This window comes from Vombatus ursinus, unplaced genomic scaffold (genome assembly GCF_900497805.2).
Source record: "Vombatus ursinus unplaced genomic scaffold, bare-nosed wombat genome assembly UNPS02014813.1, whole genome shotgun sequence".
In the NCBI taxonomy this organism is placed as follows: Eukaryota; Metazoa; Chordata; class Mammalia; order Diprotodontia; family Vombatidae; genus Vombatus; species Vombatus ursinus.
Genome location: NW_020954591.1, coordinates 21,680,104 through 21,704,774, shown reverse-complemented (window position 1 = coordinate 21,704,774; position 24,671 = coordinate 21,680,104). Strand labels below are relative to the sequence as shown.

Sequence of the window (24,671 nt, the reverse complement as noted above, 5' to 3'; positions counted from 1 at the left end):
AATGAGAATTTCCTCATCTGAGAATTTTATGTAGCAGTAATCTCACAGGTCTAGTTCTTATACCTATCTCTATTAAAATAGTTATAGTAAAGTATCATTAATTAACATAATCTCATTGTCAGTGCCTCAACTCTACATATGCTACTGCTCCTCTTTTTTTCATAGTGAAAACAAATGCAAAATCTGTTTTATCCTAAAAGTGGAATTTGGTAATTATATCCACCTCTAGTTTTCTACCTTGTGTATAATGTGTAGGTGATCTAAGGAGAATGTAGAGTGCTATCACCTCCTTCTGTGACCTTGATATATGACAAGTGTGTATGTAATTAATCAGTGAAGGTCACTAGCAGCAAACTAATGTAAATTCTCGTACTATTTGCATGGGATAGGAATAAGTGAATATACATAACAATCTACTCTCATTCCCTTTTTCTTTTTTGTTAAAAGTTTTTATTGGTCTTCTTTTTCTTATGTCATTATAGTTATCCCCAGTATTCTTCTTCCTCCCCTCTCAGAGAGCTATGGCATACGATATAACAAATAGTACTTTTTAGAGAGAAAAAGAAATCAGCACAACTGATTACTAAATTGAAAAAGTCTGAAAACATGAACAATATATAACCCCTGTGGACCTCCTACCTTCATGAAGGGGTAGGTTGGGGTATCCTTTCTTTTTCTCCATCTGAGTCATGTTTGATCTTTATAATTTTGTGACATTCACTTAATTTTTTTGGTTTATGGTTCTTTGATTTACGTAGGTGTAGTTATTATGTACATTGTTTCCTTGACTCTGCTTATTTTATCACACTGTATTAGTCCATGTTGTTCTTCCCATGCTCCTCTGTATTCATCACATACATAATTTCTTACAGCATAGTAATATTCTATTACATTCATATACCATGATTTGATTAGCCATTCCCCAATTGACGGGCATGTTCTTTGTTCCCAATCATTTTCTATCACAAAAAGGGCTGTTATAAACATTTTGGTGTATGTGGGGACTTTCTTCTAATTGATGGCTTCCTTGGGTTATAAGTCCAGTAATGGAGTCTCTGATTCAGAGAGTATGGATATTTTAGTTACTTTATTTGCATAATTCCAAATTGTTTTCCAAGATGACTATCATTTCATAGCTTCACAGGTATTAATGTGACTATCATTTTGCAACCCCTCCAACATTGACATTTTTTATCATCTTTGCCAATTTTAAGGGTGTGAGATGAAACCTTAGAGTTGTTTTGATTTTTATTTAAGGGAGGCAGTGATCAGAAGCCAAACAGCCTTTTGAGGAGGGCACAGGGTTTAAAAAAAGGAGAAGAAATAGAAGAAGGGAATAGGATGGAGGGAAATGCACTTAATAATAATAACTGTGAATGTGAATGGGATGAACTTACACATAAAACAGAGGCAGATAGCAGAAAGGATTTATTGTTGTTTAGTCATTTCAGTTGTATCCAACTCTTCCTGACCCCATTTGGGGTTTTCTAGGCAAAGCTACTAGAGTGGTTTGCCATTTCCTTCTCCAGCTCATTTTGCAGATGAGGAAACTGAGGTAAACAGGGTTAAATGAGTTGCCCAGGGCCACACAACTAGTTAGTGTCTGAAGCCAGATTTGAATTCAGGAAGATTGGTCTTCCTAACTTCAGACCCAGCACTCTATCCACTGTGCCATCTAGCTACTTGGCAGATTAGATTAGAAACCACAATCCAACAATATGTTGTTTACAACAGACACACTTGAAATAGAAAGACACCCAGATACTTTAAACAGAATTAAAGTAAGGAGCTCGAGCATACAAACCTGTTATGCTTCAGCTGAAGTAAAAAAGGCAGGAGTAACAATTTTTATTTTAGACAAAGCAGAGGCAAAAATAGACCTAATTAAATGAGATAAGCAGAGTAAATACATTCTGTTAAAAGTACCATAGATGATGAATTAATATTAATACTAAATATATATGCACCAAATTGCATAGCATCCAAATTCTTGAAGGAAAAGTTAAATGAATTATAGGAGAAAATAGACAGTAAAACTATATTATTGGGGGACCTCAATTTATAGTAAAACTATACTATTGAGGGACCTCAGTTCTTAGACAGAGATTAATCTTACCCACAAAATAAATAAAAAAGAAGATAAAGAGATAAATAGAATTTTAGAAAAGTTAGATGTGATAGATCGCTGGACAATACTGAATGGGAATAGAAAGGAACATACCTTTTCTCAGGTATGTATGGCATCTTCACAAAAATAAAATATAAATTGTATTATGGCATTAAAAACATCAAAAAAATAAAAAAATCAGAAGTATTAAATATACCCTTTTCAGATCATAATGCAATAAAAATTACATTCAATAAGGGGCCTTTGAAACATAGATTAAAATTAATTGGAAGCTAAATATTCTAATCCTAAAGAATGAGTGGGTCAAAGAGCAATTCATAGAAACAATAAATAATTTTATTAAAGAAAATGACAGCAATAAGACAACATACCAAAATTTGTGGGATGCAGCCAAAGCAGAACTTAGGGGAAATTTTATATCTCTCAATGCTTATATCAATAAAAGAGAGAAAGAGCAAATCCATGAATTGGACATGCAACTAAAAAAAAAATTAGAAAAAGAACAAATTAAAAATCCCCAATTAAGTGTCAAAATAGAAATCCTACAAATCAAAGGAGAGATTAATAAAATAGAAAGTAAAAACAATTGAATTAATAAATAAAACTAGGAGTTAGTTTTATGAAAAAATGAAATAGATAAACCATTATTTAATTTGATTTTTTTGGTAATTTTAATTTTTTAATTCATTTTTAGTTTTCAACATTCACTTTTATAAGATTTTGAGTTCCAAATTTCCTCTTCCCTTCCCCCTCCCCAAGATGGCATGCGATCTGCTATAGGTTATACTTGTACAATCATATTTAACATATTTCCACATTAGTCATGTTGAGAAAGAAGAATCAGAACCAATGGGGAAAGCCACAAGAGAGAGGAAAAAAAAAAGAGAGAAAGAAAAGAGTGTGCTTCAATCTGCATTCAGACTCTAGTTCTTTGTCTGGATGTGGATAGCATTTTCTATCATGAGTCCTTTGGAATTGTCTTAAATCACTATATTGCTGAGAAGAGCTAAGTCTATCAGAGCTAATCCTTGCACCATGTGGCTGTTACTGTGTACAATTGTTCTCCTGGTTCTGCTCAATTCACTCAGCATCAGTTCATGTGAGTTTTTCCAGGTTTTTCTGAAATCTGCCTGCTCATCATTTCTTATAGAACAATAGTATTCTTTTACATTCATATACCACAACTTGTTCAGCCATTCCTCAATTGATGGGCAACTCCTCAGTTTCCAATTCTTTGCCACCACAAAAAGAGCTGCTATAAATATCTTTACATGTGGGTCCTTATCTATCTTTTATGATCTCTTTGGGTTACAGACCTAATAGTGCCATTGCTAGATCAAAGGGTATTTACAGTTACTTAATTTGATTTTTAAAAAGAAAAAAGAAAACCAAATTACTAGTATCAAAAATGAAAAAGGTGAAAATACCATCAATGAAGATGAAATTAAGAGAAATTATAAGGAACTATTTTGCTAATTAAAAATAAAACTGACAATCTAAATGAAATGAATATTTATAAAAATATAAATGAAATAAAAATAAAAAAGATAAAAATAAAAAACCGATTAACAGAAGAAGAAATAGAATACTTAAATAACTCTATCTTAGAAAAAGAAATTGAACAAGCCATAAATGAGCTTCCTAAGAAATGGTTCCCAGGACAGCTGGATTTACAAGTGAATTCTACCAAATGTTTAATAAACAATTAGTTCCAATACTATATAAACTATTTCGGAAAATAAGTAAAGGAGTCCTACCAAATTCATTCTATGACACAAATGTGGTTTTGATTCCTAAGCCAGGGAGAGCAAAAACAGAGAAAGAAAACTTTAGAGCAAGGTCAGGAACCTGTGGCCTCAAGGCCACAAGTTCTCCACCCGTGCCTTAGACCAGTTTCCCTAATGAATATCGATACAAAAATTTTAAATAAAATACTAGGAAGAAAACTACATTAATATATCACAAAGATCATACACTGTAACTAGCTTGGATTTATACCAGGAATGCAAGGTTGGTTCAATGTTAGGAAAACTATAATATAATATCAATGACAAAAGCAAAAAAAATTATGTTTCTATCCTTAGATGTTGAAAAAGCTTTTGACAAAATACAACACCCATTCCTATTAAAAACACCAGAAAGCATAGAAATAAATGGCTTTTCTCAAAATGATAAATAGTATCTATCTAAAACCAAGAGCAAGCATTATCTATAATGGGAATAAACTAGAAGCCTATTCAGTAAGATCAGGGGTGAAGCAAGGATGTCACCATTATTATTATCACCATTATTATTCCATATTGTACTAGAGATGCTAGCTCTGGCAATAAGGCAAGAAAAAGGAAATTAAAGGAATAAGAATAGGCATTGAGGAAACAAAACTATCACTCTTGGAGAAGATATGATGGTCTACTTGGAGAACCCTAGAGAATCAACTAAAAGCTAGTTGAAACAATTAACAATTTTAGCAAAGTTTCAACATATAAAATAAATCCATACAAATCATCAGCATTTCTATATATTATCTACAAAACCCAGCAGGAAGTGATAGAAAGAAAAATTCCACTTAAAATAATTGCAGACAGTGTGAAATATTTGGGAGTCTACTTGCCAAGACATCATAGGAACTATATGAACACAATCACAGAACACTTCACACAAATAAAGACAAATCTAAATAACTGGAGAAATATTGATTGCTCATAAGTAGATAGAACTAATGTAATAAAAATGACAATAGTCCCTAAATTAATTTCCCTAAATTAATTTTTTATTTCCCTAATTCCTAATTCAATTTCCCTAAAATTCCCAAATTCACTGTCATACTAATAGAATATCAAACTACCAAAGAATTATTTTATAGAACTAGAAAAAAAAAGTAACTTAATTCATGTGGAGGAACATAAAGTCAAGAATATCAAAGGAATCAATGTTAAAAAAAAAAAAAAAGCGTAAGAAGGCTGCTTAGCACTACCAGATCTCAAACTATACTACAAAGCAGTAATCATCAGAATAGTCTGGTACTGGGTAAGAGATAGAGTGTTGATCAGTGGAATAGATTAGGTACACAATATACAGAAATATGACCATAGTAACCTAGTGTTTGATAAACCCAAAGATCCAAGCTATTGGGACATGAACTCAGTATTCAACAAAAACTACTGGAAAAATTGGAAAAGAGTCTGGCAGAAACTAAGCATAGACCAACATCTCTCACCATATAACAAGATAAGATATAGGTACACGATTCAGACATAAAGAGTGATATAAAAAAATTAGGGGAGCATGGAAAAAAATACCTGTCAGATCTGTGGATAAGAGACCAAACTAGAGACAGAGAGGATAATAAGAGATAAAATAGACAATTTTGATTACATGGAATTAAAAAGGGTTTGCACAAATAAAACCAATGCAGCCAAAATTAGAAGGAAAAACAGGAAACTGGGAAAAAATCCGAAGAGTAACTGGAGTATAGCAATAACAGTTTAAAAATCTTTAGGAAACCCTTAGTGTCTCATTCATGTTAGAAGAATTAAATTATAACTTATGTACCTTGTGTTTTTGCTTTCTGTTGTCTTAATTTAGGTTACTTTGGAAATCACCTCTCTCAAATGTTCTTTCCTTGGTAGGGGACAAAGTTGTTCAACTGCTTGAAAGACTGAAATTCTGTATTTTTTTTCTGTTTTTCCCTCTTCTTCATGAAATATCACAGGTTAAGCGAAAATGTATCAAAAAAAAGAAGCTGAAACATTTTACAACTCCCAATGAAGATCCAGCTGATTTTAAGTTAGGTTCAGGGAATGCTACTTTTTCAGACATTACTTCTCCTGTGAAGAAATATTCAGCATCGCTTCACTTCCATGGCAGTCCAGAAAAAAAGATTGGACTATTCTCACACATAGCTGAGGACTTAGAATTGGATTTGGCTATGGAGGGAATCTGTTCTGCTCCATTTCCTTCCCATGATGCATTACCAAAAACATCAGCAGAAAATCTCCTTCTTGCTTCTGACCAGTATGACCATGCCAAGGCATTAGATCTAACTAAGAAAGATTCAGATGTGACATTTTTATTTAATAAACAAAAACTGGATTGGGAGGGTACAAACCCTTTCACTCTTTGCTCTTCAATTCCTCCTCCTTCCCCTCCTCTTTCTCTGGTTAGTTTCCAGTCCCTTTCCAGTTCCTCCTTTTCCCATCCTTTTTCAGGCTTTGGCTCTCCTTGTGGTACCTTCACTACTTCTAGTTTTCTTCCTGCAAACTCTCCTTTTCCTCCTCCTCTACTCCAGGGTTCAGGGAACATTTTCGTCCCTCCTTTATCTTGTCCTATTCTTGCACGTCCACCTCCTGCTCCATTTTCATACTCTTCTCTTCCTCCTCCTCCTCCTCCTCCTCCTCGTCCTTCTCTTCCTTCTCTTCCTCCTCCTCCTCCTCCTCGTCCTTCTCCTCCTTCTCTTCCTCCTCCTCCTCCTCCTCCTCCTCCTCCTTGTCTTTCTTCTTCTCTTCCTCCTCCTCCTCCTTGTCTTTCTTCTTCTCTTCCTCCTCCTCCTCCTTGTCCTTCTTCTCCTTCTCTTCCTCCTCCTCCTCCTCCTCCTCCTCCTCCTCTTCTTTTTCGTTCTGCCCAGTTTCTTTCTAGGTCTCAGTTAGACTCACCTAAGATTCGAAAATCTAGGGGATTGAGTGAATCATTTTTAAAAGTTCAGGAAAGGTCTGCCTCCCCTCCAGATGTTGATTATGGAAGCTCATCATTATTTGGGAAGAAAATACAAGGGCTTGCATCAAGTCATGGACATGTTTTTGGAGAGGAAAATGATGAACAACTGTTATGGTCCCATGAGTGGACATCTTCTGCATCCAGTGATACTAGATCAGAAGCAGAGTCTTCAGGTTTTTCATTTGCAGTGAGGTGTTGCAAAGTACAGAATGCTACTCCATCAATTGCTGAGGTAAGACAACATGTTTTGGAAACATAACTAAAGTTGGATAAGATCTATATAATCATTAACATGAAAGAAACTTTTTACTGACTTTATCTTTGCCTTTCAGACACAAAAACACCAGACTGATATGACCCACAGAGAAAGTTGGTTGAGTGGTATTAAAGAGAATTTGGTGTTTTGGACTCAAGTTTTTAGGCTTCAGAGTGAGGTATCTGTCTTTCCTCTACATCTTTCTTTGCTAGTAACTGCTGTCCCAGCTGATTAGCACACTCTGCTACTGAACATTGCTCTTCCTCTTAAGGAAAAATTAGGATCAGTGCAAAGGCCACGGAATAAGGCATATTTTCTGAAACTCTAGGCTGTTTCTAAATAGGCTTTTAAGAGGGACAAAAACTTCAAATGTATGTTTTTTAATATATATATGGTATTCAGGATTTTTTTTCAGTTTTCAGTATGAACTATAGCCTTTGTTATGTGTAACCTTAAATATATATATAAAAACCTATATGTTGTGTGCACATACATGTGCATATATGTATATAATATATATGTTTTTCCATGCATAATCTCTTTAGAATATAGATATGTTTCCAAATGTAATAACAGTCACAAACTCATCCTATCATAGGATGAATGAACATTTTATACATTGAACTCCTATACTGGTAATAAGACCTAACTCATTAGCTATAATTGTTAATTGTATTGGAAACACTGATAATAAGTGATTGACCACACCAGTAACATTCTAAAGATCAGGCCTACGTAAATATCCCCCCTTTTACCTGTGTCTCTGCCTATCTTAATACTTTTTTTGATATTCTGAATCACCAAGAATCCGTCCCTTTGGATAGAGATCAGGATGCCCAAAGTTCCATATAGGCCATGTAGAGGCTTCCAATAATTTACATAACATGGATACTTAGACATTAAAGTTGAACATGTTGATATGTCTAAGAACATTTATAGTCCAGATTCATTTTTTAAAAAATCAACTTTACTGATGATCTACCTTCTTATTTATAAATGCTATCAGGAGTTTAACTTTTGTGGTATTCAAAAAATTACAATGTGGTATCATATTTTCATTAGTAAGATTTATTGGACTCCACTATGCATTTTAACACTATAGGAATACAAATTCTAAAAATCTTGATTGAATTAAAATATGAAAGATTCATCACTTTTTTTCATTACAAGATGAAATTCTAATTGTCATTCTTTATTTTTCCCCTTAATTTTGCAGGAGGGCTTTTGGAAACTTAACCTTGAACTTGGACTGATTTTAAATCTGAATGTGAATAATTTAAACATCTTTCTTGTGCAAAAAGGCATCCAATCCCTAGGTAAACTCAGTTCCTTTCTAGTATTCATCAAATAGAATGATTATATTTATATTAACTACAAAGGAATTTTTTTGGTGTTCTGCATTCAGAATAGATGTATTTGTGTGCTTACCTTTAAAACCTTTAAATGGTTAAATACTTTGAGATTAGTCAAAGGATTAACATTGTTTTTTTTGTTTTTTTGTTTTGTTTGTTTGTTTTTTTGTTTTTTTGGTGAGGCATTGGGGGCTAAGTGATTTGCCCAGTCACTTGCTCAGCTAGTGTCAAGTGTCTGAGACCACATTTGAACTCAGGTCCTCCTGACTTCAAGGCCAGAGCTCTATCCACTGCATCACCAAGCTGTCCCAATTAACACTGTTAATATCCTGATTGTATTGCTAGGTGGAAGATATTAATACAGTTTCAAAATTTTGTCTCTTGAACTTGAAGTCCTCATTTGGGGAGAGGGAGTGTGGCATAGTGAAAAGAGGGCTAGATTTGGAGTTAAGAGGATCTGGGTTTAAACTCTTCTCTGTTGCTACTGCCTGGGTGACCTTGAGCAATTCCTTCATCTCTCTAGGCTTCAGTTCTCTCAGTTGTAAAATGAAGCAGTAGTACTAGATGATCTCTGATGTCCTTTCCAACTCCAAATTTATGGTCCTGTGATCAAAAGAATGCTAATAAAGGCAGATTTGCAAACCACTCATCTCCAGGCTAAATATGGACTTTGGCTTAATTTCACTATTTCTTAGGGAGAAATGCTGAGAAGTAGTAGCCCAAAGTGATATCTGAATTTATGCCTCTATATGTGATTGGTCAATATGCTCTTGTGTGCAAAGCATGTTGTTAGATGATGGCAATACAAAAATGAAATAATCCCTGTCCTCAAATCTCTTGGAAGTGGGGTACAACATGGACACAGAGATCACTTGAGAAGAAAAAGCATTAACATTTGTGGGAACAATAACATTAGGAAAGGCTTCATTCAAAATATGACCCTCTGTGTGACCCTGGGAAAGTCACTTAACCCCAATTGCCTTTAAAAAAAAATAAAATAAAATATGACCCTTGAGCCAAACCTTGAAAAGAAGATAGCATCTTAGGAGGCAAAGGCAAAAAAGGAGGCTGCATTCTAGGCAGGGAGGCAGCCTGTGGTACAGAGATGAGAGCCAAAATGTTAAGTCCTAAGTACAGCAATGGTCTAGTTTGGAGTGAGTGGAGTGAGTGAAGGGGAATAAACCTGTAAAGATAGGCTGCAGCCAGATTGAATGAAAGTGCTTTAAATGTCAGATTGCCAATGTGTTGTGGGTTTGTTTTGCTTGACTCTAAGTCTAGAAACCTTGATGAACACACGAGTGTGTTAGCAATAAGTAAAGGGCTGAGTTGAGTTCAAGGTTGTTTCCTGGAGACGAGCCTCAGGGATTCAAGGGACTGTAAGTTAGTTTTGCACTACCTTCAGTCATAAGGTATCATGGCTAGACTGGCCTCTTTTGTAATTTTCAGTGAAGATTATAAGAGATGGAAAAGCTGATAGCAGGTAAAACTTAAAGCTTTCATTAGCAAGCAAGCAATGTATCAATTACATATGTGAAATCATGCATAACATTTCTATATTAAACATGCTGCAAAAAAGCAAGAAAAATAAAGTGAAAAATGTGTTAAGTAAGCATTTTAGAAAATAATTTTTAAAGATTTTACTAAAAGAGTTCTACCTAAGTTTTGTTTAGATTTAAAATGAAGACTTCTTTACTTTAAGCTACAAAAACTTCAAGTACCACTTTTGAACATGTAATCTTGGGCTCAAGCCTAGGTGTTTGAATAAGACTTTCTTCATTAACAGAAAGAATGATTACTCAAAGCTCTGCCCCTTCACCATACATATATGGTCTCAAGCTTTCTAGTTTACTCCAAATGACCTGTGATTTAATCAGTTATGGGAACTTCTTGTACAAAAGCAGATTGAAACTATTCCTCCTTAATATTCAGTTTTGTGAGTTGCTATGGCCAAAAAAGCATCATCACCTGGTGGCCACCTTTTGGGTGACGAGACTCCCTGAACTTAACCAAACTGGCTCTCTACAACCAACAAAAAACCCATCACCAGGCCTGTAATCAAAGTCTTTGGAGTTTGGCAGAACCAACCCAAGCTTAGCTGCCTTTGTAGTGATGTAGCATAGTGAGTGTCCCTTTTGTATATTATTCTTATTTAATATTAAGGACATTAAATTAAATGTGTTCTGTTTCTTCAGAGTGTTGTTCTGCATATTATTTCATAATCTACTATTATATCTTCATATTTTTAGTGGTATTATTATTCGCAATTGCAAATGACTGCTAGGACTTTTCTTTTAGGTTCCAAAGGAAAAGAAGATGTATTACAGCTGGTTGCCACATTTCTGGTGCTACAGCTCATTCGAGCTAACCTGGAGCTAGAAGGGATAGCCGTCAAGTCACTGATGAAATTAGATGACTCAGCTGCTTACGGGTATGCTTTATAGTCAGCATTGAGCAATCAGTCGACCAACAAGCACTTACTAACTACCTGCTATGAGCCAGGAACCCACTAGTTGCTAGAAATACAAATATAAAGAATGAAACAATCCCTACCCTCAAGAAGCAACTCAATTTTATATTTAAATATGGATTAAATAAAGCTTTCAGAAACCTTCCTGCAATCTTAAGCATATAAAAGTCTCCGATAGAGATTTATCATCTTGCCCCTGAAAGATATGTATTGTGACTGTTAGTCACCAAATTGATGGTTGGGAGAGGCAATACTACTGGTCAAGGTACAGTTGTCCCCATCCTTTCCTTCTCCTGACACCTCTGGACTAGCTGATCTCAAATAGACTTTCCAATTCTAAATCCATGGTATTACAGTTCTTCCACTAGAGAAGCTTTTCAGTGAATGGTTATGTCTCCATCCCTCTGCTTCTAGACCCTCTATCTTTACTATTTTCCCAACCTCTCATCATAAGACAGTATTAAAATAAGTAACAAATTGCTTCAGTCTAGCTTGTATAATTTAGTACAGCACTAATCACAAGCTTAAAAAAAACAACAACCTTGCACCCCAAATAGCCATCTTCCTTTCTCCCTCCCTGCTGTCACTGTAAAGCTTCTTGAGTTGCCTCCATTTGATATATCTATTTCCTTACCTCCTAATTCATTCCTCAACCCCCTTATAATCTGGCTTCTATTATCACCACTTTACAGAAACTGCTTTGTCAAAAGGTACCATTGACTTCCTAATTGCCAAAACCAGTGACCTTTTTTTAGTTCACATCCTTTTTGTCCTCTCTGAATGAATAGGAAGTGCTCAATAAAAAAATATTTTGATTGAGGAAAAGCCAATCTGAATTATGTAATATTTTAAAATAATCAGGTATATTGCTTTCAAGGACATGGAGCAGATGTAATAAGAATGGTTAAGTCAATAAACATTGGCAAGTAGAGATCTTTTGGAAATGTGTTTCAATAAATGATTGGGAATTGGCACATCCTATTGCCCGATTTCATGTACTATGTAAATGAGTACTTGTACAGTCCTTGGAATCAGTTTTTCTTAAGTAGGTGAAACATTTTTCTTATAGTCTTATTAATTGACTTTGCAAGCAGCATGGTGTAGTTTAAAGGGGACTTGAGGTAAGCAGGGATCTGTGTTAAAATCCTGTCTCTGATATTCACTATGCTTTAGGACCATGAGTAAGTCATGTAACCCTTTAAAGGGTTATGGTGAGAGTCAAATGTGATGATGTCTGTAAAATACTTTGCAAAAGCAATATTAAAGCAATATAGAAATATTAGCTATTCTTCTAACATTATATAGAGGTACATTCCTATGTCTAAGACTATGTCTAGAAAATTACAAAACATAAATCATTATTTAGGGGTGTGTGCTTTTTAGATTTCAGCAAAGTTTGAAGTCTTAAGTGGCAAAAATAGAGATGGTGAAATGGATGATTGAGGCCCTTTCAAGTGCAGATAAAACATTTTACAATTTTTGGGGAACCAGAAGTGGTCAATTGCATGTGAAAAGACTGGAATTGACAATGAATCCAGAACCAAAAAAGCCTAAGGAACCATTCCCCGTCATTCATTTGCATAGATCCAGGAATTTGGGATATGCACATGTAGGTTATCTTTATGTAGGGCAAAGTCCGTCACCAAAATAACTGAGCTCTGAAACAGAAAGATTTGCCAAACAGGAGAAGCAGTCCCTATCCCTCCTTTCTGGTGGGAGATGAGAGCAAACTGAAGAGTTAAGGCCCTGAAGGAACAGAACTTGAAAGGCTTCAGCCAGTCCTCTGCTAGGGATCTCCCACAAAGGCAGCACTCTAGCTACAGAGCACAGGGGCACCCAGGCAAACCTGAGGCTGGGGGTGGTAGAAATGCGAGCTGCCTATCAAAAAGTGAGCCAGGGTGTTTAGCACATTGACTCATCCAATGGAGATGCAATATCCTAGAGGAGCAATCCCCACTGAGATTACTGTCCAGCTAAGTTCTGTGCCCTGAGTGGAGCCTGCCCAGCCTCCTCCGTCACCCTGCACCATACCCTAAGTGACCTTCAGGAGGCCTGGAAAGAGAAGGAGCATTAGGCCCTGCACTTCCTGAGTTCTGAATTGTCTTAGTCACATGTGCCTTAATACTGTTGTATTTCAAGTCTGTATCCACTCTCTCCACCTCTGGACTCTGTGTTTATTTGTGGGAGAGGATGCTCCAGGTTGGGGCAGCTAAGTGCCTCAGTGGATAGAGTGCCAGGTCTAGAGTCAGGAAGACTCAAGCTCCTGAGTTGAAATATGGCCTCAGACACTTACTAGCTGTGTGACCCTGGGCAAATCACTACTCTACCTCAAGTTTCCTCATCTCTAAAATGAGCTGGAGAAAGAAATGGCAAACCACCCCACTATCTTTGCCAAGAAAACCCCAAATGAAGTCACGAAAAATTGGTCACAACTGAAGAACAAACAACAACAATGATCCAGGTTTGGGGGCAGGGGAAGGAAGTGTTCTGTAATTGTTATTCCTGCTATGTCTAATTTTATATCTCCATTTTATATCTGTGGAGCTGATTTTTTGTTCCTGAGAGCTGGACTTTACATTTATCCCTGTTGAATTTCATCATCGGATAGATTTGGCACAATACTCCAGTCTAGCCCATTAAGATCCTTTTGTAACCTGCTTATGTCATCCACTATTAACTCTTCTTCCCAGCTTCGTGTCATCTGCAAATGTGATGAGCACACCATCTCTGCCTTTATCTATGCCAAATCGTTGATAGAAATGTTAAACAGCGTAGGCTAAATACAGCAAGGTACTCCACTGGAAACCACTAACTACCCTTTGAGTCAGGCCATGTGAGCAGTTCTTATTCTATCTGCATTATCATCTAGTCTCCTCTTCTCCACAAAAATCGTATGAGATACTTTTTATCAAAATCACTGTAAAGTCTAGTAGACTATACCCATAGCATCTCCCTTGTCTACTAGTATAGTAATCCTGTCAGAAAAGGAAATGCTATCAGTCTGGTGTGACTGTAGGTCTGTAAGCTCCTTTCTGAAAATGTTCACCAACAATTTCTTCAAACATCATTCTAGAATTTTCCCAGGAATAGATGTCAAACTTGCTGGTCTAGAGTTTGTAGACTGTTGGCTTCCCTTTTTTGAAAATCAGGATATTTGCCATTTTCTAATCTTGTGGTTAGCAATCTCCTGCTTTCTGTGTTCTTTCAAATATTCCAACAGTGGCTCAGCAATCCCATCTGCCAGTTCTTTTAGGACCCAAGGATAGAGTTCATCTGAGTCAGGTGACTTGAATTCATGAAAGGCAGCTAGGTGCTCTCTATCTCCTTACTTATCTGGCTATCAATTCTTCCTTGTAACCTGAATCTTGGAGGGAATACTCTATCAATGAAATCTCAGATCAATTAAAGTTTTGAAATGTTCCTATTTTATGGGTTGCCAAAGAATGTGGTCACTCTATGGCCATCTTACAGGATATGATAAGCCTCTCCATTCTTAGCTAGGTTAGTCTTCAGAGCAGAGAATTTGTTCTTGGACCATTCACCAAACCTTTCCAGCATAATAGCTTTGCTCTGCTGGCATAAATTTCAAGAACTTTGGGCTCAACTCCATACCACAGTGAGACATTGAGTAGGACTTTGTGAAGGCTGAGAAGTTTAGCGCTACAAAAGCAATAATAGTAAAATATATGTGTGTAATACATTATATATATATATAAAGTATAGAGTGTAAAGTTTGACATTCCTAAATTACTTAGGACCCCTAAACCTTGCCCAAAGCAAAGTAGAACTTTGAATATAATTTTATTTCAAAACCTACTCTTGAAGGAAATCCTTGGCATTCTTCACAGATCTCTTTTTATTGTTTTAAGCAACTAAAATCAAGGTGAGCTTTTAAAGTGTGGTGTTAGAGTTTTGAAGCACTGTTTTTAGGAAAATGTTTTCTACTTTTCAAATCATCAGTCTTAATTAGCAAGTACTTAGTAATGTCTAATATGTGCCTAGCTATCAGAAATACAAAAGTCTGTGTAAGCTTTGACACTTGCCCTTAATAATAACAGCTAGCATTTTTATAGGGTTTGAAGGTCTGTAAAATGTTTTATAAATATTATGTCATTTTATTCTCACAACAATCCTGGGAAGTAGGTGCTATTATTATCCTTATTTTACAGATGAGGGAACTGAGGCAGGCAGAGATGAAGTGACTTACCCAGGGTCACATAGCTAATAAGTGTCTGACGCAGGATTTGAACTCAGGTCCTCCTGACTCCAGACCCAGTGCTTACAAAACCTAGCTGGCTCTATTAATTTGCAGGTAAATTGGGAGGTAGAACTAACATAGATGAAATGGTTAATAATGATAATATATTTCCATAGCACTTTAAAGTTTGTGAAGCATTTGGCATCCACTTCTCATAACTGCTTTATGAGATGGTACTGCTGTCTGATACCCAGAGAGATTAAGTGTTTGCCCATAGTCACATAGCTAGTAATTCTCAGAGGCTGGATTTGAATTTAGCTCTTCCTGACTTCGGATGTAGCTCTTTACCAATAGCCATACTTCCTCTCTAATCAACCATCTTTAATTAAGTGCTAACTGGTTATACTGGTTACAAGTAAAATTCAAGTAAAGGAAGAAGTCAATATGGGTTGGAACAGTCTGGAAAGGATTAATAGAGGTGTTATTTCAGTTTGGCCTTGAAAGATAGTAGGATGCAGGGAAATGGAAAGACCTTGAAAGGATATTCTGGGCAGTAGTATAGATGTGGGAATAAGGATTATGACAGGGACAAGGACTTAATGTGTAAGTGTCATTGTTATTCTGAAGGGATACAAAAGATAGGCCAAAGTATTTGGTTGTCTCAATTAGTTGTTTTCATTAAATGTAAAAGTGGTATTCCTAATGTTTTCATTTATGATAAGATTTCTTCTAATATGAAATGCGAGGCCACAAGCCTGGTTTCTTATATAGCCATATTTTGAGGTTTAATAGTCCTATTTATTCTTAGATCCTGTGACAGGTACTGGAGTTTTGATTCAGTAAAGAAAGCAGTGGAATGGGTAAGAAGAACCGAAGCACAATATCCTTCTCTTTGCTCTCGGCTTGAGTTGGGCAAAGACTGGGACTCTGCCACTAAGCAGCTGTTGGGAATTCAGCCAATAAGTACCAGATCTCCTCTTCACAAAGCACTTAATTGCAGTCAAGGCTAAAGCTTCAAATTGTATTTGAAGGTTTTTTCTGTTTGAGTATGTAAAGTCTTTACTTTGAATAAAAAGTTACTAAATTATGATTCTATTCAGCTTATAAGTCAGGCATTTGAAAATCAGATAAAACAAGCTACTTCATAATAAGCAAATGTTATCTGTTGCAGTATAAAAAAGAATAATTATGATATAGAAAATTTAGTGTTTAACTTTGATATTTTGATGTGATTAATTCTTTGTTTTGAGTACTTAAATGCTTAATCTTAACACATAAACATTTCATATTGTTATTAAGTTCATCTAAAGGAAATCATTGTTTTCTGAGTTAGAAAAGGAATATTGAGTATATCATATTTAGGACTAGGAACCAGAAAATAAAAATATTCATCCTATGTGCACAAATTCAATGAATATAATAAACTTGACATTTGAAATAATCTAAGCCTTCAGGATTCTTCAGTACTTTCCCACGACTTAATTTGTCACTCAGTGACAGGGAGTTATTGAGTTATGATATAGTAAATACTACAAGTATTATCACTTCCATTTTACAGAGAAGAAAGCTGAGGCTCAGAGAAGGTGAGTGACTTGTCCCAGCAAGTGGCAGAATTAGGAGTTCAACCCCGGTCTTCTATAGAGAATGCCTTACGTGCAAAAAATAAAAAAAAAAAAAATCCACAACTCTCAACAAAAACAAATAATCAAATAAACACACACATGATGAAACAAAAATTAATGTTTTCATAAGCCTTTAGCATTTAACAGGGTAGAACTAAATAAATTAACAAAGAAAAAAAATTTTAATATGCTTTTTTTATGTCCACTAATAGGTTCCACTGCCTTTGGCCTTGTTTTCTTCTTTCATATCACTGTAGTCATGTATGCAATTTGCTTTTGTTGATCTGGCTTTGGCGTAATGGATAAAGAACGTGTTTCAGAGTCAATCAGGATGACCCGAGTTTGAGTCCTGCCTCTGACATGTCAGGGAGGTGTGACCTTGGGCACATCACTTAACTTCTCAATGCCGCATCTCTCTGGGACTGTCATTTGTAGAACAAGTGCTAATAGGCATTGGCAGAGGGAACTTCCTTCCTGGGTTTTCCCCATACCAATGAAATCACATTTACAATTTACGGTCAGCAGTTTGTCTGAAAATATAGAGAGAGGGTTGTGTGTACTACAAAGTCAACGAATGAGTTACCATGTAACTGACAGCCAGGAAAACTGGTGTGATCTTGGGCTACATTAGAGAGGCCTATCTAACAAGAAAGACCTGTGGCTGGCAGTGAACCTACTCTCTCTCTCCTCCAAGGGGCCCCTATCAAAGGGTTCGGTGTCGGGGAGCCAGACCTCCAAGGAGACTGGACTCCCTTTTCTCACATTTTTCAACTCCCTAACACCCTTCCATGATGCCCTAGGAGAAAATTACTTAAGACTTTAGTTCCTGGTTTTCCCAAAAAGTGGGGAACAGAATAGTACTCAATGTAGAATATGAATCAATATTTCCTACACAAAAAAAGAAATTCTAAAAGACACACACTCCTATTGAGAGCAACCCTTAAAAGGATTCAGTAAATTATATGCATAATTATGTGCCCCTGGGAGGTTGATACTTAAACCTCATAACAACATAAAGCAACTGACATTTCACCTTGACCCTGCACAGTTTCCCTCAATGTCTTCTGGCAAACTAGGTCAGGACTTGGGACCATCTTCTTCTTGGTGGTTGTCTTCCATCTTTTTAATTTTTAAAATTCTGCACTTAAACACTAAACACTCTTTTAAAAAGCATTTCCACATATGCAGGAAAAAACAAAAAGGATTCTACATGAAACCATGAATCTTCATTTTATGTTCCTTGTTTTAAAAAAAAAAAAGTCTATGATAAATTCCACATTTTACTTTCAAAGGTATAATTGCATTTCTATGCTTCCTTCGGAACTTTCTTCTGTGTAATTTAAAAATTGTTTCAGTGGCTCTCTCTCAGAGAAGGTGAGTGACTCGTGGCATGCTCTCTCACTGCATCACTGCCCCCTCTCCTCTCCAACCCTCCCAACTCAATTTAAAAATCAAGAAGAAAAAAAATATGTATGTAACAAGCAACCAGTGATAATGATGCGCAGCTGTAATCCCAGCTACCTGGAAGGCTCTGGCTAGCAGATCTTGAGCTCTGGAATTCTAAACTGAAATTGACTGTGCTGATTGGCTGTCTGCATTAAGCTGATCATGAATATGGTGAGCCTCCTGGAAGCCTGATGACCACAGGTTGCCTAAGAAAGGGCAAATTAGGCCAGCTCTGAAATGAAGTCGGTCAAAGTTCCTGTGGACTGACCCACAAGTAGTCCCTTCAATTCCAGCCTGGGAGAGCCAGTCTTTAAAATAAATAGAATTTTAGTGCTAAGAACTAACTCTAGAAGATATTTGCTGATGGGGATTTAAAGACTTTTAACATCAAAAGTTGCTGCTTTTAAATAAATGCATTCTAGGTTAAAAATCATTTGGAAATTAAAAAAAACCCAGAAAACTGATCTTTTAAAGCAGTTTCCAGTCTGGCTAAGATAGGGAGGGCTTACTTTAAAAGAAGAAAATTTTACAATAAAATAAAATAAAAGTAAGGTGAATTTTAGCATGTGTAAAGTAGATTTTTTTGTTATTCTTTCTTAGAGCTTTCTTTCCATGATCCATAGCCATAGCAAGCTCTACTTTCCAGGTGTTAGATGAGTTCTCACGATCATAGTTGAAGACAGTTACTACTGCACAGTCAGTAGATATAGGGATGAAGTAATATAAAATTGTGAGGCTATTGATGGCAATATGCCTTCTTTGTTGCCCTATAAAGCAAGTGGGCACTGGTCAGTGACTGGGGACCCCCATAGTGGTGAATGTGCAGGTTGAATGCTGTGCATGCCTCAATCAGCCCCATCAAGGCTTGGGTGGGGTAATCTGTGTGTTTGCCTTAAGGGCAAATCCCTGTAGGACAGTTCACAAGTTGTGCTGGTCTCGATTGACCCCATCATGTCGAAGGGGTTATTGCCCCCCACTTCATGCTGGCCCCTGCCAGAAGAGTTATTAGGGAATGCTGTGGGAGTTGGAGCTCCCATTATCAGCAAACTCCCTTTGAGAAGACTAGACTAGAATAAAGTAAGCTTATCTAACCCCTTACGACTCCATTCCTGTCTTCCTGTTTGATCGGATCAAAAATGAACCTGCTAGTGAGAGGGGTGCTAGAAGCCCTCCTGTGTCTCCTCCCTAAGAAATGGTGTAGTTAGTGTGTTTACCTGTCTAACAATAGTCAAGCAAAATGAATGTATACCATAGCCTTGCCCTAAAATGGGCATTTCTTTCTGCACCTTGGTTTATCACCTGTGAAAAGGCTGGTAACGTGCTTCATCATAGGCTGTCTGGACATTGTTGCTCATTATGTTGATCAGAGTTATTAAGTCTCTTAGAGTTATTTTTCTTTACAATGTCTTTACAGTGTAAATTGGTTTGCCTCTACTCCACTGTCAATCAGTTCATACTACCTAGGATTCTTTGAAATCATATTTTGTCATTTCCTACAGTGCAATAATATTCCATTTCATTCATATACCACAATTTGTTCAGCCATTCCCGAATTAATGGGCACCCTCTTAGATTCTTTTTTTTTTTCTTTTTCATTTCCTTTCAGGAGCAGGACATTTGTTTTGCTTGCAGCTGTTCCCTCTCTGGTGTTTTCCTTCCTCCTTTTCCTTCCATTTCACCCTCAATTTTTTTTTGTTGTTGTTGAGTTTGATGTATTTTTACACCCAACTGTACGTGTATGTGGGTTCAATTCTCCTTTGTACATCTCAGATGGTCAAGTCAGTGTGATGTTTAAAAAGTTCCAAGAGATAGAGTTTTTGGGTAATTTAAATCAGTTTTATTGACTACATCTAGAAGGCAGTCAACAAAAACAGGTTCATTGTCTTCTTGATAGCCAAGAGACCAAACTTGTTGAAACTTTGCTATTTATATTTTTGGAAAAGGGGTGCACCTGAAGGTGAAAATCAACTTGAATTGGTCAATAAGTAATGAGAGAATGAAAATTTAATGGGAGGTAGGCTGTATTAAAATGAGGGGCTTTTTGGTATGTGAGTTGGACCACCCACATCTTGGTCAAAGAGACAACAATTTCCATATCACCTGTCTGGCAAATGGGAGAATCCACATTTTCTCAGATCTATCTGGGTAAACACAATGAGCAGGAATCCATCCATTAACCTAAACTTAGAATTTCTTTTACTGGTTTTTATTTAGATCTTTAGTTTAGGTAAATCTTTGAGAGAGACTTTCTATCCTGGTTGATTTCTGGATGAGTAAGTAGAAAAGGGGAAAAATCCTTGGTCCTGATTCAATAATTAGGTATTAATACAAGAAAGAAATAATCATTTTTCCCAACAAGCATTTATTAAGTGCCTACTACATGTCAGGCACTGTACTAAATGCAGGGGATACAAAAAAAGGCAAAAAACAACAAAAAAACAATAGTACCTGCTCTGAAGGAGCTCACATTCTAACCGGAGAGAATATAAAAATAAGATATGTACAGACAAATGAGGGATAATTTCAAGAAGAAGGCACTGACATTAAGATGAGGTTCATCTGATCCCCCCAGCCCTTCCTCTACATTTTTATACTCTTTCCACAGAATCCAATTATAAGAAAAAGCAAGTTCTGTCTCACTTCGTTCTTTATCCTTTCTCCACTTATGTTTTCCTTTTATCCTCCCTTCTCTTTCCTCTCTTCAAACCAACAAACCAAATTGATTTAGTTCAGAACAAAAATAACCCAACCTCCAGACCCCCAATTCCCCATCTCTGTTTTTTCTCATTTAACTCCTTCAATACCCTTTGAACACATTGAGGTTCTGAAGGAACCCTTGTTTTTTCATCCTCCATTAAATTGTTAGCACGACATCATCATATACTTCCTTCCAGTTGATCAAATAAATTTATCTTCCTAGGTTTCTCTTGACTTTGTGTTTATATTTCAAAGTTTTATTCAGCTGTGTTCTTTTCCTCAAGAATGCTTAGAAGTCCTCTATTCCATTTAAGATCCATCTTCTCCCCTTGTAGCATTATACTCAGCTTTGCAGGGTAAAGTTATTCTCTTTTATCTTTTGGAATAAGATCGCCTCTTGTTTATGGTAGAACCTTCCAGGTCTCATGTGATAATGACTGTGGTCCCTTGGTATTTGAACTGCTTCTTTCTGTATGCTTAACAGTATTTTATCTTTGCTTGGGAGCTTTGGATTTTGGCTGTAACATTCCTGGGACTTTTCCTTTGGGGGTTTCTTTCAGGAGGTGATTGATAGATTCTTTCTATCTTTACTTCTGGTACATCTGGGTAGTTTTCATTTCCTGTTTCTTGAAATATAATGTGCAGGATTTTTTTTGTGGGGTTCATAGATTTCAGGGAGTCCAGTCATTCTTAAATTCTCTTTTTGACTTGTCTTCTAGGTCAATTGTTTATATATACATATATGTGTGTGTGTGTGTGTGTGTGTGTGTGTGTGTGTGTGTGTAATCTATATAATGCACATATCAGATATCTTACATTTTCTTCCATTTTTTTCAATCTTTTGATTTTTGTTCCAATATTTCTTACTGTTTCATGGAGTCAATAATTTCTGTTTAGTCTATCGTAGTTTTCAGGAAGTCCACTACTCATTTACCACTTTCTCTTCTAAGATATTTATTCTCTTTCCAATTCTTTCCTCAAGTGCTTTTAATTTTTTTCTACCCTCTTGCTTCATTTCTTTTAAGTATTCATGTAGTCCTTGTGAATAGTCCCTTTTTTTCTTTTGAGCCTCTGGTTGCAGGTCTTTTTCAAGAATCCTTAGATTTGCAATACTTTTTTTAGATTAGTTGATGTTTTCTTTGATTTACTCACCTTTCTAGCTTTAATTCCTGAATTGTGGCTTTGTGCCAGGGCCAGGTCTCTCTACCTGCTTTGGGGTGGGGTGGTTGGTCTAGTTTGGTCTTACCCTTGGTCCCCTGATTTCCTGAACTGATCTCTACTTTTTAGGCTTTGGACCTCTTTCATCTTTGAAGTTCAGAGTGCTGGCTCTCTTCATTGCCCTCTTGGGCTCTCTGGACAGAGTGTTAGGGATACCAGAACCATAGACTGTCTTAGTCTGAGCTTTGATTGCATTAGTCACAGAAGCACTTCCAAAAATCTCCATTCTGGGGCTTTCTGAGTGCTAGGGGGCTTTTTCCTTCTTTCTTTCTTTTCTTTTTGATGAGGCAATCGGGGTTAAGTGACTTGGTAGGGTCACACAGCTGGTCTGTGTCAAGTGTCTGAGGCTGGATTTGAACTCAGGTCCTCGTGACTCTAAGGCTGGAGCTCTATCTATTGTGCCACCTAACTGTCCCCAACAATTCATGAAGGCTAGGGGGCTTTCTGAAGGGTGCCCTTTGTTCTTGCTGCTCTGGACCTACATGTCTTTGTTCACTGTCACCTGGAAGACTATAGGTTCTTTGTCTTCTCTTGCTCTGGCTTTTCTGGGTACCATAGTTTAGTAAAAGCATTGATGAGCTGGAGATTGTCTAAAGGAAGGCAATCAAGGTGACTGAATTCGAGCTAAATGTGGATCAGTTGAAGGAAATGTGGATTAATTTAGCCTGGAGATAGCCTGGGCCTAGAGTCAAGAAGATCTGAGTTCAAATTCACCCTCAGACTGTTAGCCATGTGACTCTGGGCAAGCCATTTGATCTATCTGCTTCAGTTTCCTCAACTATAGAATGGAGATAATAACAGGACCTCCCTTCCAGGACTGTTGTGAGGATTAAATAAGATAGTATTCATAAAGTGCTTAGCACAGCCCCTGGCACATGGTATGCAATATATATATATATATTACATATATATATAATATACACATATATACATACATACACATATATACTTATTTTTAATTTTCTTAAAATTGTCTTTTTTAATTGTCTTAAAATATCTAAAGATTTCATGTGGAAGAAAAATTAGACCTGTTCTGCTTGGCCCCAGGATTCAGAATCAGAAGCAATGGGGTAGAAGTTGCAAATAAGACAAATCTCAGCTTGATATCAGAATTAAAAAAAAAAAAAGAAAAGAAAACCTCCTATCAAAACCATCCAAAAGTGGAACGAGCTACCTTGGGACATCATGGGTTTCTTCTCACTTGAGAACTTTGAGCAAATGTTGTCAAATATATTGTAGAGCTTTTTGTTTGTTTGTTTTTGTTTTTCAGGTACCAGTTGAACTAGATAGCCACTGAGAAACCTCCCTGAAATTCTGTAGCATTATGAAATAATTCTGATTTTCATTAAAGTAAATGTTGTGTTTATATTTTTATGGACATTTCCAACTTGAATCTCATTAACAGCTTAACCTGAAATTTCTTAGGTATACTCAGCTCCTTCTTAATTTCATGTCACGATATTTTGGCTAATTTAATTTCCTCCTTGAATTCCTTCAGTATATCTATGAATTAGTTCTCTTTCTCTATGTTAATAGGATTTTCAAAATAAAGTGAATTGGTCATATTCTCCTATCCGTTTGAATTTGTACTTTTGGTGATAGCTCTCCAAAAGAGTATTTCTTTGGCAAATTAGTTTCAATGCTAGGGAAGAAAGAGGAGAGAGAGCCCATAAACAAAACTTATGCATTCAAACAAAATAATAGAGGATATTCGTTATAGCTGACCTACAGGGATAAAGTAAGGGATGCCTTAAATCTCCAAGTCTGCATCCAACACAATATGGGGGAATGGGGTAGCACCTCATGAAGATGTCTTCTCAGCTTTCCTTTTTGTATAGGAAAAGTCCCATCACTTGAATTTTTATAGCCAATTGCCCTTACTTTCTGGCAGTGACTGGTGGGGAAGCAAGGCTCTCCCCGTTGCTTCTACTCCCAAATCTGATTTAACTCTTTAATTCTACTGAGACAGTTTCTTGACTAAGGCATGAGGTAGATGCAGTGAACTATTTAATTAATATTAAGTTAATATTTACTCAATGACTTTTCTTTAGTATTTCTATGTTTAGGTGTCTTAAATCTCTAAGATGGCTAATAGGGAAGTGGCCAGAGCTACAATACCCCTTTATATAGTCCATTATCCATTTTGTTGTATCTTGAGATCTAGCTTCATTTCTGCTGTTACTATTGAATATATTTTTGCTCTGCTTTTTGCTTTGCCTTAACTACCCCCCTTCTTCTAATTAACAATATTTCTTTCACTGCATTGGACCTCTTTTGTTCATTTCTTTGAACACTTTCTCCTAAAAACTTTTTAAAGAGTTTCTGATAATTTTTTGGAATTTATTTATGCCTTTAAGGGTATCAAGAAACTAGTATCTTAAATGAGACAACTTGTAAAATGCTTTGCAAACTTTAAAGCACTTTATACATGCTATTATTATTAACGTCCTGGAAGTTTTTTTTTTTTTTGTTTTGTTTTTGTTTTTTGCTTTTCTTAGTAAGGCAGTTGGGGTTAAGTGACTCGACCAAGGTCACACAATTTGTCAAGTGTCTGAGGTCAGATTTGAACTCAGG

General features: G+C 36.3%; 1 protein-coding gene across 1 annotated transcript in view; it reads left to right on the top strand.

The window, feature by feature from the left end:
- PARP4 (poly(ADP-ribose) polymerase family member 4) overlaps nt 1-16,538 on the top strand; it is a 98,548-nt gene extending 82,010 nt beyond the window's left edge. Inside the window, exons 31-36 of the mRNA XM_027877607.1 lie at nt 5,841-6,566; nt 6,699-7,073; nt 7,174-7,275; nt 8,314-8,413; nt 10,745-10,877; nt 15,923-16,538. Coding sequence (XP_027733408.1) covers nt 5,841-6,566; nt 6,699-7,073; nt 7,174-7,275; nt 8,314-8,413; nt 10,745-10,877; nt 15,923-16,124 — 1,638 coding nt within the window. The 3' untranslated portion in view covers nt 16,125-16,538. The remainder of the gene's footprint in view (nt 1-5,840; nt 6,567-6,698; nt 7,074-7,173; nt 7,276-8,313; nt 8,414-10,744; nt 10,878-15,922) is intronic.
- The last annotated feature ends 8,133 nt before the right edge of the window (nt 16,539-24,671 follow it).